General features: G+C 53.2%; 1 protein-coding gene across 5 annotated transcripts in view; it reads left to right on the top strand.

Annotated features, from left to right (window-relative positions):
* Positions 1-17,218, top strand: part of SRL (sarcalumenin) — a 46,653-nt gene that overhangs the window by 25,607 nt on the left and 3,828 nt on the right. For 2 of the 5 annotated variants that reach the window (XM_043560711.1, XM_043560709.1), the window contains exons 2-5: positions 10,554-10,655; positions 11,429-11,524; positions 15,471-15,587; positions 16,324-16,557. In XM_043560711.1, coding sequence (XP_043416646.1) covers positions 10,586-10,655; positions 11,429-11,524; positions 15,471-15,587; positions 16,324-16,557 — 517 coding nt within the window. In that variant the 5' untranslated portion in view covers positions 10,554-10,585. Of the gene's footprint in view, positions 1-7,909; positions 8,975-10,553; positions 10,656-11,428; positions 11,525-15,470; positions 15,588-16,323; positions 16,558-17,218 lie in introns of all 5 variants that reach the window. The other 3 variants (XM_043560707.1, XM_043560708.1, XM_043560710.1) reach the window with 3 other exon arrangements.

The following is a 17,218-nucleotide window of genomic DNA, read 5'->3' on the forward strand; positions in this document are numbered from 1 at the left end:
ATATTCGTTATTGCTGCTCTAGCCTCTGCCCTTGGTTTGACCTTCCTCCATAGCCTTCCCTGAGCAGACTTGGGGGGAAACAGCTTCTCGGTCTTCTGGAGGTAAGATCTGCTCAGGACACCTCACCGCCAAGCAGGTGTGGGGCAGGCCTGGCTCTGTCATTGGGGCCGCCTGTGGTCGTGCAGACCCTTCAAAGCTGTGAAAACATTAGCTCTGATTTCAGCTGAGCGGGACAAGCCGAGTGCCATTCTCTCTGTCTCTGTGGTGCAGTCAAAGCTACTTTCTCAAGGCCTGAGTCATTTCTAAAGGGCTTATTGCCCTGTGCTCGCTTATTCCAAGGACGACGAGGGCGGTCTGTCACGGTGGTGGCCTCTCTGGTTGTGTTGCCGCTTCTGAGAACTGAGAAGGAAGGGCCCTTAGTTGCTCCTCCTGCAGACAGCGCCTCTCACCCGTCCTCACACACAGCACACAGAGTGGGCTTCGGCACCCCCTGAGCATGCATTTGTGCTGGGGGCGATGTGTGGGGTCACTCCTTCAGTGGTGGGGCAAGGGATCTGGGAGGCAGGGGAGAGAGAGGAAGCTATGCATTCCTTCAGAAGTTTCTGGGTGAGGGGCGCCAGGGTGGCTCAGTCAGTTAAGTGTCTGACTTCGGCTCAGGTCATGATCTTACAGTTCATGAGTTTTGGCTCCGCGTCGGGCTCTGTGCTGACAGCTCAGCCTGCTTCAGATTCTGTGTCTCCCTCTCTCTCTCTGCCCCTCCCTCCCTCCCTCCCACTCTGTCTCTCTGTCAAAAATAAATAAACATTAGAAAAAAGAAAGAAGTTTCTGGGTGAGTCAGGGCTGACTGGAAGTGGAGGTCGGTCATCACAGGAATCAACGTGGGGCTCAGCAGGGCGAGATCTGGACTCCAGGAGTGTTGACAGCTGAGGCCCATTCCTGTCTCCGGGCCAGCTGGAACCTTATGGAAAGAGTCAGGCTACCCCCAACACGCCCACAACTCCTTGTCCAGGCTGCTTCTGGCCGCATAAAGGGGATAAAGAGCCCCGGGCAGAAAGACCACTGACCTACCCCCCACCCCCCACCGAAACAGTGGGTAGGAAGGATTAGAGTGAAGGTGAGCCAGCTTGGCTCCTGTCCAAAGCTTGTTCTGTTTTGGCCCACTCAGCGAACTTGGGATTTGGCCTGGCATCTTTGTTCTTCTAGGAAATGAGCTTTATTATATCTAACATTGTAGAATGCTTTTAAACGTTATCTGATGCTTAAAATACTTTGAAAGGGTTGGCAAAGGAGGTAGTATTACCTGCATTTTATGGACCAGTGGAGTTGGTGCGGGGGTGGGGGGGAGGTGTTGAGGAGCAAGGTCACACTGCTGGTTAGTGAGACACTGAAGAGCTGTCCTGATTTCTGACCACATCCAGAGACCAGTCTGGCTCTGGGTCTCCTGGCAAAGGGAAGCCCCGAGATGTGGTTCTGGTCCAGGTTGGGAAGGCATCACGTCCATTTTCCAAGCTTGAGAATTAAGCAGACTTCCCCTCACTTCCCCCCCGCCTTGGGGTTGAGGTGGGTCTGATGTCATTGTTACCCCCACATCCAAGCCTCTGGTGGTTCTGATCTGATCTCAAGGCATCCGTCTGACTGTGACCTCGGGGAGCCACACTGCTTTGGCTCTTAGCGGGTGTCTCCATGCCTGGTGACCAGAAGTCCAGCCATAGCCCTCCCAGAGGCCAGCCTCCGGATTGCAGGGGGATTCCATGTCATTGGGTGGGGAGGTGGGGGGGTGGAGGAAGCCAGCCACCTGTCTCAGGATCCAGCCTCCATCTCTCCCTCCTTCCTTCCCTCTCCTGCCCAGCTCAGTCCCTCTGAATGGAGGAAGTATAGTCCAGTGACTCCTACAAGGATTTCTGTTCACTTCAGGAAGGGCTGATCTCTGGGAAAACTGGATTTTCCACAGGGTATCCTGTTGGTAATTAAGTCACACTGAAGGGTTAGGACTTTGATGGTTTACTTCTTCCAAACTCATTTGCCTTTCAAATGTGAGTGCTCATCCACATCCATGAATCCTCTGGGCATCAGCAACAAGAATGGTTGTGGGATTGTGGGTGATTTCTCTCTGTACCCCCCGAAGCAAGAATTCCCAGGAATTGAGGATGGGGAAGGGGGATGGAGTGCTTCTGTCAATTCTCTGGACTTTGTGGGTTAAAAGCAATGGTCTTGAAGTCTTAATCCTTTTAAAGGGAGAAGGAAGAGGGTACAGTGAACGGTTGCTTATCCTGAGGCTGGCTCACCCCCTGTCCTTTCTGGGAGTTGGTGTCCTGGTGCCGGGAAAGCCCATGGACTCAGAGTTGGTGGAGTTCTGGCTTCTAGAACCAGCCCACTGCTAATTGGTTTAACCAGACCCGTGACCTTGGAGCAGTCACTCCTCAGAGTTTCAGGCTCTGGATCACAGTGAAATCAAATGGCTTGGTCTGTGAGGGGGTCCCTTTGGACTCCCAGTCCCATGGTGTCCTTGTCATTGTGTCCTGTCTCCTGGGTGAATCATTTTGGGGCCAGAGTCCAGCCAGGGACTAGCTGTCCTGGTGGGATTAACCTTGACTTCAGGAGCTTGGCCAGGAGGCCAAAGAAACCTTCCAAAGATGGATGCCTCACTCACTGCACCCTGGTCCCCTTGTCTGGGGTAGAAGAGGTAAAGGCTAACAGAATGGCGAGAGAGAAGGCCTCAGGGTTCTGGGAGGATGTGGACACTTTCTTCTAGGGTCCTTCTCAGTGTTGGCATCTGCAAGGCTGTCTGAAGACTCATCCAAGAAGCGAAGGAACAAAGGGCCCTGAGTGGTGAGCGTTTGCTCTGTAAATAAGGTCAAGAAAAAAATGTCTAATCCTAAAAGACACCAAAAGAGGCTGCCGACCATTGGCCCGTCCAGGAGCGTTCAGAGACAAGACCTAGGACACAGAAGGGGTCGGTGTGCTGCTCTGACTCCGTTTCTGAAGGGTGCACTTGAGGCACAGCTGATGAGCTGTCTGAGTGTTGGGGTGAAGGACAGCCTGGTGAAAGACATGGGACCGTCTGGATGCAAGACTGGTATTCCTGACTCCTGGGTACAGATGTGTCCAGGGTTAGAACTGGAAAGTGATTGTCCCCCTGGGGCTTTATTACTGATGACTCATCTGCATAATTGTGTATGAGTGACAGTCAAAGGTATTTTACCTGTGTGTGACTTTGGACTCAATAGTTTCAGTTGGATGAGAAGACGTGGAGGATAACCTTGGCCAGTCCTTAGAAATGTGTGCTGAGGAGTCTTGGACAGGTGGGATTGAGTTTACCTTCTATTCCGTGGAGGCACTGAATAAATTCAGCACCTCGAGGTGGGTTCAAAACAGGTCAACTAAGCAGCATCTCGGGTTCTGACCTGCCAATCTCCGGCTTCAGCTTCAACACAGACTCCCTGATGCCTGGCACGGAGGGTTGTCACACGTTAGTGCTTGTTAGAATCACCTTCTGAAACACGCAGATTCATGCTGACCCAAACCTCAGAGGTTGGGCGTCTGTGCTTGGAAAGCCCTGCAGCTCTTGGATACCACCCGCATGTGGCCCGGGAGCTCTGCTTTGTTTCTTGGCCCAAGTTCTAGCCCATCCCTGGAATGCTTGTTGGGCAAACAACTGGACTTTCCCGTGTCTGCTTTAAGAACATGAAACTCCTTTGGGAAGCGTGAAGTTCTGCGTGAAGGAGAGACACCACCCAGCTCCGTGCTGGGCACATGATGGTCAGCAAAGTCAGCAGATGCCACAGTGGGGGATCCTTGGGCTGTTGGGGAAAATGATCAAGAGGAGGCTAGTGGAAGTTTTAGGGACAAGGCGAGAGAGGCAGAAGCAGTGGCCGTCACCCCCCCTCCTTAGGCAGTGGGACTGAATAGCTCCCAAGAGGAGCTGCTGGCAGGAAGTAAAGGGGTGGCTGAACCCCAGTTCCTTTATCTTCCTGCACCTCCTAACCAAGTCCGTGGAACTCTAGCTTTCATGGGACATGGTTTGTAAGCTACATGGGAGCAGAACAAACTCTAGACTGAGGGCCATGAACCTGGACTCTGTCCCAACCCTACCTTTGACCTTGGGAAAGTCTCTAAAGCTCCCTGGCCAGAGCTTCCCCCTCTGCAGTTGGACGCAGCAAGGCCCTTGGTGACTCCACAGTTTTGAGTCCATGTGGAAAGTGCTTTGGAAAGGGTTAGGAACTGGGAACAATCAAGTGTTTGGTTGGTAGTAGAAAGAGGAATTGAGCCTGGGGTCCCTGCTGGGACTGTGGAGGGGGTGAGCCACCGAAAGGCTGACCACAAAGATGGCAGAGGTGGTGTCGGGAGAGAAAGCAGAACTGGTTTATGCCATGCTCTGCCCGGAGTGTGAGTGGGGCTAGGGCCTCAGGCTGTCCAGCACGCGGGCCTTCCCGTGATATCTGGGGTGGAGCTGGGGGCTTGCTATTCATGTACTCTGACGTAAGCACCCGGGCCTGTCCAGGGACAGGGCGGCTGCCTTGGCAGCCGCACCTACAGTACAGTACTGTGTGTCCTGGGGTAGACCAAGACTCATCTTACCAGGCTCTCAACTCATTCAGGGTATTCTGGGGCCTCTTTGCCCTCCCCCACCTCCTCCAGGGGCCATTGGGGGCTCCAGCTAGATGCTGGAGAGATCAGGGAGGAAGGGAAGACACTGGATTTGATTTCATGGAATTACACTGAATTTAATCAGAGGCTCTTGAAGCCTTTGACTGCCTCCCAGAGGAGAGATCAGGCCCAATGGCACAGCTGCTTCCTGGGGATTGGGCTCTGGGGGCCCGATGGCATAGCTTGTTTCACGGAGGGACTTTCTGTCAGAGATGTTATTTTTAGCCTGGAAAAGAAGGTCACAGGGCATGAAGGCATCACCCTTGGTCTCTTTTGCTCCAAATTGCTTAGCAGGTCAGTGACGGCTTGGCATTAAATCATAAAACCCAGGAAGGGTGTGGATATAAATGTGTATACACACACGCACATACTTGAATTCCTGTCCGGGTCCCAGGAGTGGAGTGAAGTTCGTGGTAAGCCCCCAAAGTCTGGGGTCCTCATTTCCCTTGGGATTACGTAACCCTTTTACTCTTACCAGGGACAGAAAGTGTTTTATTAGAAATTAGAAACTTATTAGAAATTTATTAGAGAATATTAGAAACACCTCAGGTGGTCAGACCCAGAGTATATTCCACCCACCATCCCCACCATCACCATTATCTCCACCATCACCATCATCACTGTCCCCACCATCATCATCATCACCAACACCATCACCACCATCACCATCCCCACCATCATCACCAACACCATCATCACCATCATCATCATCAACAGTAGAAGGCAAAAGGGACCCGTGGAAAGGGCTGGATTCACCAGAGGAGGAGCCTGGATTGCTGCTGTTCCAAAGGCACATGCCAAGCCTTGGGTGACTCATCCAAATTGGAAGCCCCCCGTGGGCACACGAGTCAGGAGGGCCAGGAGCAGAAGCCTTGGGTTTAGGATTATTTGGTTTATCAGTGGTTTGCAGCTTTGGCTGCATGTTAGAATTACCAAGAAATTTTTTTATTCAAGTTCTGATGCTGGGGATACATCCTAATTCAGTCAGAACTTCTGAGGAGAGAGGAGGAGTGGCGCAAGAACTGGGTGATTCCAATGTCCAGCCAGTGCCCAGAACCACCGGTTCAGACGCAGTTTTATCAGGTGGTGTAGACTAGCGCTTCTGGAAACCAATTGCCTGGGCATCTTGTGAAAATGCAGATTCTGATTCAGTGGGTCTGGGCCAGGGTCCCAGAGCCTGCATGTCTCCCTAGCTCCCAGGTGATGCCGGTGTTGCAGGTGCCTGGACCACACTCCGAGGCGCGGTACCCTGCTCCAGGGCCAGGCAGTCTCCTCTGAAGCTCTGTGGTTAAATGGCCTCAGCCAGTTACCAGCTGCGTGTTGGGCAAAGCATTCAGTGTCTCAGATTTCAGTCCTCTCAGCTGTAACACGGGGATAAGCGTAAGACTTGTCTTACAGAAGCAAGTGACATTAAGTACATTGAGTAAGATCAGTTCATGTTTTATTTATATAAAGTGCTTAAGCATTGCCTGGCACCCTGAATAATTGTGCACATGTATCTCATATGAAATATATTACATGTGCCTTGCTGCTGAGAAGGACTGTCAGTCGCTTTGGGTTAAACCAAGTTCCCACCATAGATTTCTCTCCAGGGAGTCGAGGGGTCGGAGATGCAGCAAAGAATCAGGACATATAGGTATTCTGGAGGCAATGAAGGAAAATTTTAGTGAGTAACCTCCAGTTCTCCCTCTCTGAGGGACCAGAAATTCTTATTGTACCCGGATGTCACCACAGACCTCTCCATAGCACTTTCTGTGGGCCAGGCAGTGTCCCAGGCTTGGGGAACACAGGGAGGATTAAGCCTTGGCTCCCATAGTTCAGGAGCGGAGAGAAGGCATGTGCAGGGAGGGTTGCGAAGGGATTCTCCTGTGCACCCCTAAACATAGTTGGCGTGGAAGGCCTGGATGAGGAGTAGGTAATTCTGGGTTCCAGTCACCCAGATGGTAATCGAGGAGGTCGGCTGAGGTCATGAACGTCAAAGTGTCTTATCAGTGTAAGTGGTTCCTTTATAATTAAAGGCGTCTGAATTTCCTCCTTCTGAATTTGGTAACAGGTTGCCACTGTGGGGATTAATGCAAAAATATTTGTTCCTCGACCCTGGAGACTGCCCCAGCTTTCAGGAAACAGGATGGGTGGGTACTCAGAGGCGAAAGAGGGACCCCAAGAAGTGGCTTTTCTTTGTGGGATGTAGAGATGGGAGTACCAGGCTGTCCCCAGCAGAGGTGGGATGCTGCTTCCTTCAGAAAGCATCTCTGTGAGTCAAGGGAGCCCTGGGGCTGTCTCAGCTACCCCAAGGCAAGGGGCCAGTGGCCCTTAATCTCTCTATGCCTGCAGAGCCCCCCTTCTTACACAGGTCCTGACCTGAGTGGGAGGGGTCAGAAGGGATAGGCCCAGTCCTTTCTTCTGACCCCATTTTGCACATGAATCACACTTTACTCCTGAGAGAGGTCTCCCACACTTAGAAGGCCCCTACCTCCCTCTCTCCTGCTGCCTCTGTGCCCTCAGCTCTCCTGGTAAAGCCATCAGTCCTTAGAAGGGGATCCCCTCGGGAAGGGGTTGGCTAAGGCTGCTGGGAAGCTCTTGGCCCTGCCTGTTTTGGATATCTCCTCCTCCTCCTTGGGCCACGTCCCCTGTAATCTAAGGTAGCAAGGCCAACAAATGCCTGCCCTGAAGGGGACAGAGTTGGATGTGTGACTTAATAAGGCTGAGAGCCACAAGTAATCCCCTAAGTACTTGCCGTGTAACCTAAGATGATCTGGCCCGCATACACCTGTTTTCACTCCTTTGCTGATAGCAGTATAAAAAGCATGCTGGTTAATGACTCTAGGAACTGACAGGGGCGGAATGTCCATGCATCTGTCCTATCTTGGAAAGGTCTCCTGGTGAGCCTGGCTGCACGTGCCTGCTGCAAGGTTGAGGAAGGCCTGGAAGGGATCTGAGTTTCCCTCCCTGAAGCCATCGGGGACCCAGCGGAGGCTCGAAGAGTCAGGGCCAGGGTGGGGCCCTCAGGGTGGCTCAGCCATTCACTCCTCCAGGGGTGGACAGTGGTGAGAGCTGCCTTCCACGTCTTGGGAGGGAGGCAGAGAAACACTCACTCTGCTCGCCTCCAAGGGCAGTTACGAAGAGCAGGAAGGTGCGTCGCCGCACGCCCCGGTCCCCGCCTCACTCCTGGAGGACAGGAGCTAGGTTGTGTTAGAGTCTTTAGAGAAGCAGAGTCAGTGCCAACCCCGTGAAACTGACCAATGGTGTTCTAATCATTTAGAACTGCAAGTTTCCGCCTCGGGTGGCACAGAAGATGTTGGCAATTTGTTGGAGAATCATTTCTCTGCTGGAGATGCAAGTCTAGAGGAGAAGGAAAGGGCGCTTTATGCGGAGGCCGCCCCTCGAGAGAAGACCCTGCTCCTTCACTCCCCGGATGGCAGGGAGGCTGAGGGCTCGGAGCAGACAGCCGCCGGGGCCCCCGCTGCTGCTGCTGCTGCTGCCGCCACCGGCCCGGGCTCTGGTCCCGAAGCCAGCCTCTCCAATGCCTCAGCCTCAAAGTCAGCTGCCCCCGGGGACCCTGCGGGGCCTGGGCAGGAAGAAGCAGGCCCACCAGGAGGGGAGGATGGGCCTGAGGAAGAGCTGGGTTTGGGAGAGGGCCCAGGACAGGAGGGGGTTCCTGGGGAGGCCGAAGGACAGACTGGGAGTAGCATGGTCCCTGAAGAGGCCAAAGAAGTCGTAGGCGACCACGCCGAGCAGGGGGCAGCAGTAGGGACCGCACAGCTTGAAGGCTCGGGGGGCATAGAGGTCAAGGAGGCCCATGCCCCAGAGACACAGCAGGAGGACAGTCCAGGGCCTGATCAGGAGCCAAAGGTGCCAGACGGAACCTTGGACCTGGACACAGAAACTGAGGAGGGGGCCGAGGACCAGGGGGAGCCCACCCTCACCCTGGCCTCGGAGACCGGCAGTGCACAGAGCTTTGAGGCAGGGGGCACCCAGGAGGCCCAGCGCTCTGAGGCCCAGGAACCAGGGCTAACTGAGGAGGGCCTGGATGTCTCCTCTGAAGAGGAGAGTGGTGACCACAGCGGAGATGAGGAAGGAGAAGGCGCTGTGTCCGAAGAATCCGAGGAGGACAGTGGTGACGGGGCTAGTTCAGAAGAAGAAGAGGAAGAAAAAGAACAACAAGAACAAGAACAAGAAGAAGGGGGCACCCTGGAGGAAGCCGGGGAACCCCAGGAAGCAGCAGCAACCGCAAGCCCTGGGGACGAGGGGAACCAACTGATCTCAGAGGAATCAAATACAGGGCCTGAGGGGGACGAGACAGAGGAACCCGACGAGGGGCCTCAGGGTAGGGGGTTCCCGGAATTGGCAGACATATGTGTGGTGGGACAGGGTGTGGCAGGGGAATCCCCCCAGTCAGCTCCGGGTTTGCTGGATGGAGGCTTGGCCCACTGGGTACCTACGGGCTGCTCCTTAGCCACTAAGCCCTGTTCAGAGGGACCAGTGGGAGGCCGCACAGTGGAGGGGCCAAAGGAACCTGGTCACTTGGGAGTTGGGCCCTCAGGAGCCTCCCTGCACTTAAACGGGGACCAGTGCAGGTCCCCTGAAGGACAGGTGATGTAGTGGCAGGATTTGAGGCCCTGTCACAACAAGCTGGTGGAGAGAGGTGCAGGTAGGGTGTGGTTGGGAGCCCCCTGGGGTCTCCCCTTGAAGGCTAGGCCAGGTCCGGTGGGGTGAACGGAGACCAGGGTCAGGATGGTGATAAGAAATCTCAGGCTGGGGGTGACACTGATGTCGTGCAGATGCTCACCTGGAAAAGCAGCAGCCTCCCCACTCATAATGGGGAGTGGGGAGCAGGGGAGGGAGGCATAGCACAGCCCACAAGTCGCATGGGAAGATGCTGGCCTGGACGAGAGCCCAGCTGGCTTTCAGAGTGGAGGCATGGGGCCCGGCCCTCGCTTTCCAGCATGGCTTCCCCACAGTTTGCCCTGTTTGTTGGGTGCTCGCACACTCCCTAAGCCAGCAGGTGCCACCCCCCCCCCCCACTGCTTTTCCCGCCTCCCCTCTGTGCTGCCCAGGCTGATCCCTGCGGAGAATCCCACTCCCGAGCTGCCGTGTGAGGCACATGGATGCTTCTCTGCTCCCTTCCCTTGTGGAACCGGTCTCCCTGTGCCGCTCACGCCCATGTCCATCCCACCCAGCACAAAGGCTGTGATATCAGAGGCCCACGGCATGGGCATCCCTCCCTGGGAGCCTGCAGGCAGTCATGGGCATCTCCCGCTTGGGCAAGAAGCAACGGTGCCCCCTACCCACCCCCGCCCCCAGAACTCCCAGGCGGAGCTGCTCCTGCCCATGCCCCACCGAAGCCTGTGTGAGGCTGATAAAATTCTCATTTCATCAGGGCAGTTATTCGCTTAGAGCCCAGCCCTGACTTCCAGTGCTCTTAGCGTGACAGGCAGACTCCTATAAACCACTCCTGTCTCCTGTCCTCGTCTTCACCCAATTCAGTCCGCACAGTGGGCTCTTGGGGAGGTTTTCCAATGCCTCCTCTGAGACCTCATAGGCACCCTTCTTAGCCCCTCACAGCTTCTGGGCTCTTTCCTGCCGTAGCCACATCACAGACTATAATTATTACCTTAGCTTTCGAGAGGATTTCTCCCTGTGTCTCCATCGGACCGCAGGAAAACTCCCCTAGGGCAGGGGCTTTGTTTTGGGCACCACCGCATCCCCAGCATGAAGCTCAGTGCCTGACCCTTGGTCGGTGCTCAGTCAGTATTTGTGGAAAGTCCCTCCTAGAGCCAGAACCCTGTTCAGTTGAACTTGGCGAGCCTTCCCGCAGCACTTCCTTATGCCCTTTCAAGTCTTCCAGGGGCTTAGAGCCCTGCTCCTAGCTTCGCCCTAACTCTGCTCTCTGCTTCTCTCCCCAGAAGAGGTGGAGGATGTGAGTGAAGAAGTCCCGATGAGGGACCGCTCCCACATCGAGAAAACTCTGATGCTGAATGAGGACAAGCCTGTTGATGATTACTCTGGTAACCAGAGGAAGGATCTGGAGCTGGGGCTGGGCAGCTACATAACCAGTGGCCAGGCAGAGCCTCAGGGGCTGGGCTCCGAGGCCAGCGGCTACCCAGGCCTGAGAGCCCTGGACATGGGGGGCTTCATGGAAGATGCTCTGAGAGCAGCATCCAAGGCTGGGGTGGGGGCTGTGGATTGGCAGGGAGGAGAAAAGGCGATCCACACAGAGGGGCCACTGCAAGGGTAGGGGACCGATCCCAGTGTTGTCGTCTGGTGCCCTGTGCCAGTCTTCATGCTGTGGCCGGGGAGGCTTGTGATTTTTACAGTTTTTGAGGCTCTTTTATTTCTGGGATTTCATCCTCATAGTAACCCAAGACTTTCAGTGGGGCTTACTGCCTCCTACTAACTGATGAGCTAGCTGGGGCTCAGAGCAGCCACGGTTTGCATAGGGCACATGGACGGGAGCAGAGGGAGGGGAGGGTCAGGTTTTCTAGACCTAGCTTCTCCTTCTGTGCCTCACATCATGTGGGCTCCCAGTTTTGCCCTGGAGGGAGAAGAAGATTAGGTTAAAACAATTCCAGGAGGTTCTGAGGGTGGGAAGTGAATGCCTTTTGGTTAAAGATTTCCAAGGGTTGGGATGTGGACCAGGTCCCTCCAGGAATGCTAATAGATGGCATGGTGAGGCTGCCAGTGGGGTCCCTGCTCCCCACCAGCCTGGGGAGGAGCTGCCCTGGGGAGTGAGCCGAACCCTCTCCCTTCTCCCTCTCCCTTCACCCTTCTCTGCTCCCAGTGGTGCTGCAGCGGCTTCGAAAGATCTACCATTCGTCCATCAAGCCCTTGGAGCAGTCTTACAAATACAACGAGCTTCGGCAGCATGAGATCACAGGTACCCCTTGTGTCTGATGTACATCCACACTCCCCACGCCCTCTGGAGCTGTGTGAGTGGTGGGCGTGAGGACACGGGGAGCTGAACTCTGCTGAATTCTCTGATGCCCTGGCCACAAGATCATCCTTCCCCTGCAAGATTGCCCTAACCTGCACAGGGTTTTGTGGAGATCACTTCTTTTGCAAGCGTTCACGCTTCAGTGGTACGGATGTGGTTTCCAAGGACAGCGATGCCCATTTCCATCCCTCCCTTGCCGAAGGGCCCACGACAGCTCCCTGACTGCTAAGGGATCATGTATTAAGCCCCCTAATTGGCCTGCAGTCCTTCCCTTCTCCTTATGGCTTCTTCAGTTGGTTTTCCTTGTGTCTAGATTCTTAAAAAAAAATTTTTTTTTAACGTTTATTTATTTTTGAGAGACAGAGAGAGATAGAGCATGAGTGGGGGAAGGGCAGAGAGAGAGGGAGACAGAATCCACGGCAGGCTCCAAGCTCTGAGCTGACCGTACAGAGCCTGACACGGGGCATGAACCCACGAACTGTGAGGTCATGACCTGAGCTGAAGTCGGTCGCTTAACTGACTGAGCCGCCCAGGCACCCCTAGATTCTTTTAAACATCGATTTTCAGAACAATAAACACAAGGTATACTTGTCCCCATAAAAAATGAATAACCAAATAGTGAAAAACAAGTACAAATGGAAAAATAAAAATCTCTGGGGTGCCTGGGTGTCTTAGTCGGTTAAGTGTCCCACTTCAGCTCAGATCATCATCTCACAGTTTGTGAGCTTGAGCCCCGCATCACGCTGTCTGCTGTCAGCACAGAGCCTGCTTGGGATCCTCTGTCTCTCTCTCTGCTCCTCCCCCCTCCTCAAAAATAAATAAATAAATAAATAAATATGAAAAACAAAAATCCCTTTCTTTATTTCTAGTTTCTCCACTTCACTTGCAGACACTCCCACTGTTACAGTTTCCTACAGATACTTCCAGACCAGACATTTGCTCTGTGCACGAGCACATACAAGTGTGTCCTTCTCTGTTAGTTTGACACGATGGTATCACATCACACAGTCGTGTGTGTGCAGCCCCACTTTTCTCTTGAGCCTCTGCACGCACCACACAAGATGGGCACTGTTCTACTGATGGACCACGGGGTGTTTGCCATGTTCCATTTTTATTGTTTTTAATTATTACTTTTTAATTTCTTTTTTGAGGGAGAGAGATTGTGAGCAGGGCGTACAGAGGGAGGAAGAAGGAAAGAGAGAATTTCAAGCGGGCTCCATGTCTAGTGCGGAGCTCTATGCGGGGCTCGATCTCACGACCCTGAGATCATGACCTGAGCCGAGATCGAGCCGGACGCTCAATAGACTGAACCGTCCAGGTGCCCCGCCATTTTTAAAAACGTTACAAACACTACTATAATCGTTACATATTCCACGCAAATATATCTGTGGAAAATATTTTAAAAAGTGGAACGTGAGTTAAGCATTCCCTAAGAGTTGTCCCTAAGTTGCCTTAGGTGGTGCCAGGCTGAGGCCACAGTAAGGTGTATGAGAGCTCTCGTCCTCCCGCAGCCACACCCTTTTGGGGAGTCAATCCTCTGAAAGTTTTCACAGTGGTGTTTCCATATTATCTCATGTGATGTGCCTGATGGCTATAAAGTGGGTTGGGTATTTAGGATGTACATTATTCCTGCTTCAGGAACAGGAATAATGGGACCTGGTGCCCAGAGAGATGCTGGGTACCCAGGATCACACGGCTGGAACCAGGAGCCGGGACTGTCTACTTCTTCTCCGAGAGAAGGCTGTTTCGTGACTCCCCGACTGCCTCTTGCAAGCCTAAGAGCAGACCATCCTCTCGGGCTTCACAGGGGCTGTGTGAGGTGGCAGTCTCCCGTGGCTCTCCTGTCCTCTGCGCTTGACTTCTCCCGCAGCCCCAGACCCAGCGGCTTGGCCCAGGAGGCTGCTGGGCGGCAGGGGAAGGGCGCTCTGCAGGGAGGGCGTTCCGGGCTTCTGATGCCACTTTCTGGGCTTGGCTTCTCTCTCCTCACCTCCCCCAGTGCTGGGGACTCCACCGCAGTGCCTTGGGGCCGCCTCTGAGTCTCACCTGTGGCCTCCTGCAGATGCCAGTAACGCCCCCTGCTGCAGACAGCCGAAACAGCAGCCCCCAGAGAGCCCGCTGCTTGGTCTCCTGGGCCTGGGTCTCCTGGGCCTGCTTGGTCTCCTGGGCTCTCGGCCAGGAGCTGGAAGGTCCAGTTCCCTTTCTGACTCCTGGGCCTGGGCAAAAGACACTTCGTGTAGGATCTCTGTGGCTATAACTGGGGACTCCTGCCACCCCTCAGCCTGCCTCTCCCTCCCTGTCCTCAAGCCAGGGGTTGACACCCAGAGACGTGAGTATGTATTTGCAGGCAGGGAGGAATGGGGCAGGGCCATGGTATCAATTTCAGGCAATTATACGTGTGCCTGCCACTTACGAGATGCCGTCGTGGTCTTCTGGGACTTAGTTTCACCTTACAGAAAGAAAACCAGCACAGTAAGAAGCGAGGTGCTGAACAAGAGGAATACTGTACTCCTGTTTGTATATAAAAAAAGAGGAATGTGATGTCTGCTAATATTGCTTCTTCCGTATGCATTAAAATACCTGAAAGGTGGGGCACCAGGGTGGCTCAGTCCGTTAGTGTCTGACTTCAACTCAGGTCATGATCTCACGGTTCGTGGGTTCAAACCCCACATCAGGGTCTGTGCTGACAGTTCAGAGCCTGGAGCCTGCTTCAGATTCTGTGTCTCCCTCTCTCTCTGCCCTCTCTGCCAGGTGTCATGGCCTAGGCAGATTGGGGACAGGTATACTTCTGATTTTTTTTTTTTTATTAAAAAAATTTTTTTTAGAGAGAGAGAGAGTGTGTGTGTGTGAGTAGGGGAGAGGGGCAGAGAGAGAGAGAGAGAGAGAATCCCAAGCAGGCTCCACGCTCAGTGCAGAGCTCAATGCCGGGATCACGACCTGAGCCAAAATCTAGAGTTGGATGCCCAACCAATTGAGCCACCCAGGCGCCCCTATACTTCTGATTTTTGAAGCAAGAAATTAAATACTGTACATCATAACAGAAAAAAAAAAAAAAGAGTTCCTACCGTTTGGGGCCTCTGTGCCAGGCTCAGGGAGACAAAGAGGTCTGGAGAATTTGAGGTATAAACTAGGCAGGGCTGGCCCTTCGTGCCGTGGCTCAGAGACGAGCTGCAAGAGTAGAGAGCTGCAAGGGAGTGGCCAGTGACCACATCCCTTCTGCCCCCCTGGTTTTGGAAGCTCTGGAGGAATCTGCCTTCTCTTCCTAGGGACCCCAGCTGGCAGGGCCCAGGCAGTGTGTGCTTCCCGACACTGCTGAGAACCCAAGAATTGCCTACTCAGTGCTTGGTCTTGGGACCTGGCAAATATTTCGTGGTCTCTAGAGGCTAATTTGAGACTGGCCTTGAGCCCAGTGTTGGGCTGAGCCTGAGGTAGGATGTCAGGGGGCCCCCGTCCAGGCTGTCTAAGATCGTGTGAGTCTCTTTCCTGTCTCTCTGTTTTTTCTGTTACCAATCCAGATAGCAGAGTTTTAACCCCTCGCCGTGGGGTAGCTCTTTTCTCCCCTTCTTAGGAAGGGGATGTAAATCCACATGTAAACCAGGAGGCCTCACCCAGAGTGAGCTCTGAGTCAGTATTTGTTGATGTCACTTAGCTCCTGCTTCTGGTGCCGCTGTGCAAAGGATCTGTGTAAGGCCAGCATCGTGTCTTCTGGTTTTAACTGGGTGATCGCACTTACATAGCGAGAGGCGAGCCGCCGATTACCACCCCGTCTTGTCCAATGTGGAAATCTGTAACTCATTCAGATGGACCGTGTGATGCTGTGTGACGCCCTGTGTCACTCCCGTAGGAAGAAACTTCATTAGTCACTTCCATTTCTAATTCCTGCTGCCTACAGATGGGGAGATTACTTCCAAGCCAATGGTGCTGTTCCTGGGACCGTGGAGCGTTGGCAAATCCACCATGATAAACTACCTCCTTGGGTTGGAAAACACTCGCTACCAGCTCTATACAGGTAATAGTGAGAGATTTTTTTTGTGTGTTTGTTGGTATCTCAATGTCCTGTGTAAAAGCACTAGGAAACATTTGTATGTGTCTTCAATATAATCATGAAAATTACACCCAAGAACCCAGCAGCTACAGTCCATGTTCACAGCAGCATTTTTCACAATGGCCAAGAGGTGGAAACAGCCCACCTCTTGCGATGGATGAATGCATAAACAAAAGGGCTGTCCATATAATGGAGTTTGGAGTATTATTCAGTCTTGAGAAGAATGCATTCCAGAATGCATTTCTGGAACATGCTACAAGATGCATGAATCTTGAGGACACTATATATTAAGTGAAATAAGCCAGACACAAAAGGACAAATATCCTATGATTCCACTTATGAGATGCCTTGAGTCCTCAATTCATAGAGACAGGGTAGAGTAGAGGTTACCAGGGGCTGGGAGAGGGGAACGAATGGGGACACTTTCAGTTTGGGAGATGGATGGTAATGAGGGCTGCACAACACCATGAATATATTTCACGCCTCTGAACTGTCCACCTGAAAATGGTTCACATGGTAAATTGTGTTATGTATATTTTACCACAATTGGAAAAAGAAATAGGATCCTGCTTAGCAAGCGTAGTATCCAGTTCTCATGGCAAACCCTCCCTGGAACCCCTTGCTTACCCGCTTACTTTGTAGTAGGGTCTCTTTCCCAGAGAGGACGGCCTTCCTACTAACCTCATGCCCATGCTTGCAGGTGCTGAGCCCACCACCTCTGAGTTCACGGTCCTCATGCACGGGCCCAAGCTGAAAACCATCGAGGGTATTGTCATGGCTGCTGATAGCGCCCGGTCCTTCTCCCCCCTTGAGAAATTTGGCCAGAATTTCCTAGAGAAGCTGATTGGCATCGAGGTTCCCCACAAACTTCTGGAGCGGGTCACTTTTGTGGATACACCAGGCATCATCGAGAACCGCAAGCAGCAAGAAAGAGGTAATTAGGCACTTGTGTTTGAACAGCGCGAACTTTGTCTTAGAAAGCTGTTGGGCAGTGGGTGGTAGGCAGACAGGGGAGAGGAAGCGTGGCCAGCATTGTCCAACACCAAGGGGTGTAGTCTTTGCTGCCAGTCCCTTCTGGTTGTCACCATGGTCCCACTTAGGTGTGGAGTACCATGTTCTTTTACCTCCCCGAGGGCTGATTAGTTTGGAGGCAATCCATATTTTCCCAAAGGGTGGGCTGGTCATCTTGTAAGTAGCTCCTTGAGGTCCATGCTGGGGCTGAGCTGTCTTGGGGAGGCTCAGACTTTCCCGAGGGATCAAGGGCCTGGATTACTTGGATCCCAGTCCAGGTGTACTTGACCTCTGGCTAACTTGGGTCTGGTTTGAACCTGACCTTAAACTCTTCCTGGTCCAGTGTTGCTTTACAGGCCTGCTTCACATAAGCCTGTGTCAGACCTTCCAAAGTTCTACCTGCCTTCCAGTGGGAGGGGAGTGCCACTTGGGGCCCAGCAGGCGCTGGGTTACAACACAGGCCACCGAGTATCGCCATGACACAGGGCTGAGTCATATGAGATGAGTCATAGCAGGGCATTTGTAGGACTGTATGACCAGATGGTGGATCTCAGTTTATAACTCTCATTTTGGTTTTATTGCTG

Source organism: Prionailurus bengalensis, chromosome E3 (assembly GCF_016509475.1).
Source record: "Prionailurus bengalensis isolate Pbe53 chromosome E3, Fcat_Pben_1.1_paternal_pri, whole genome shotgun sequence".
Taxonomy (NCBI): Eukaryota; Metazoa; Chordata; class Mammalia; order Carnivora; family Felidae; genus Prionailurus; species Prionailurus bengalensis.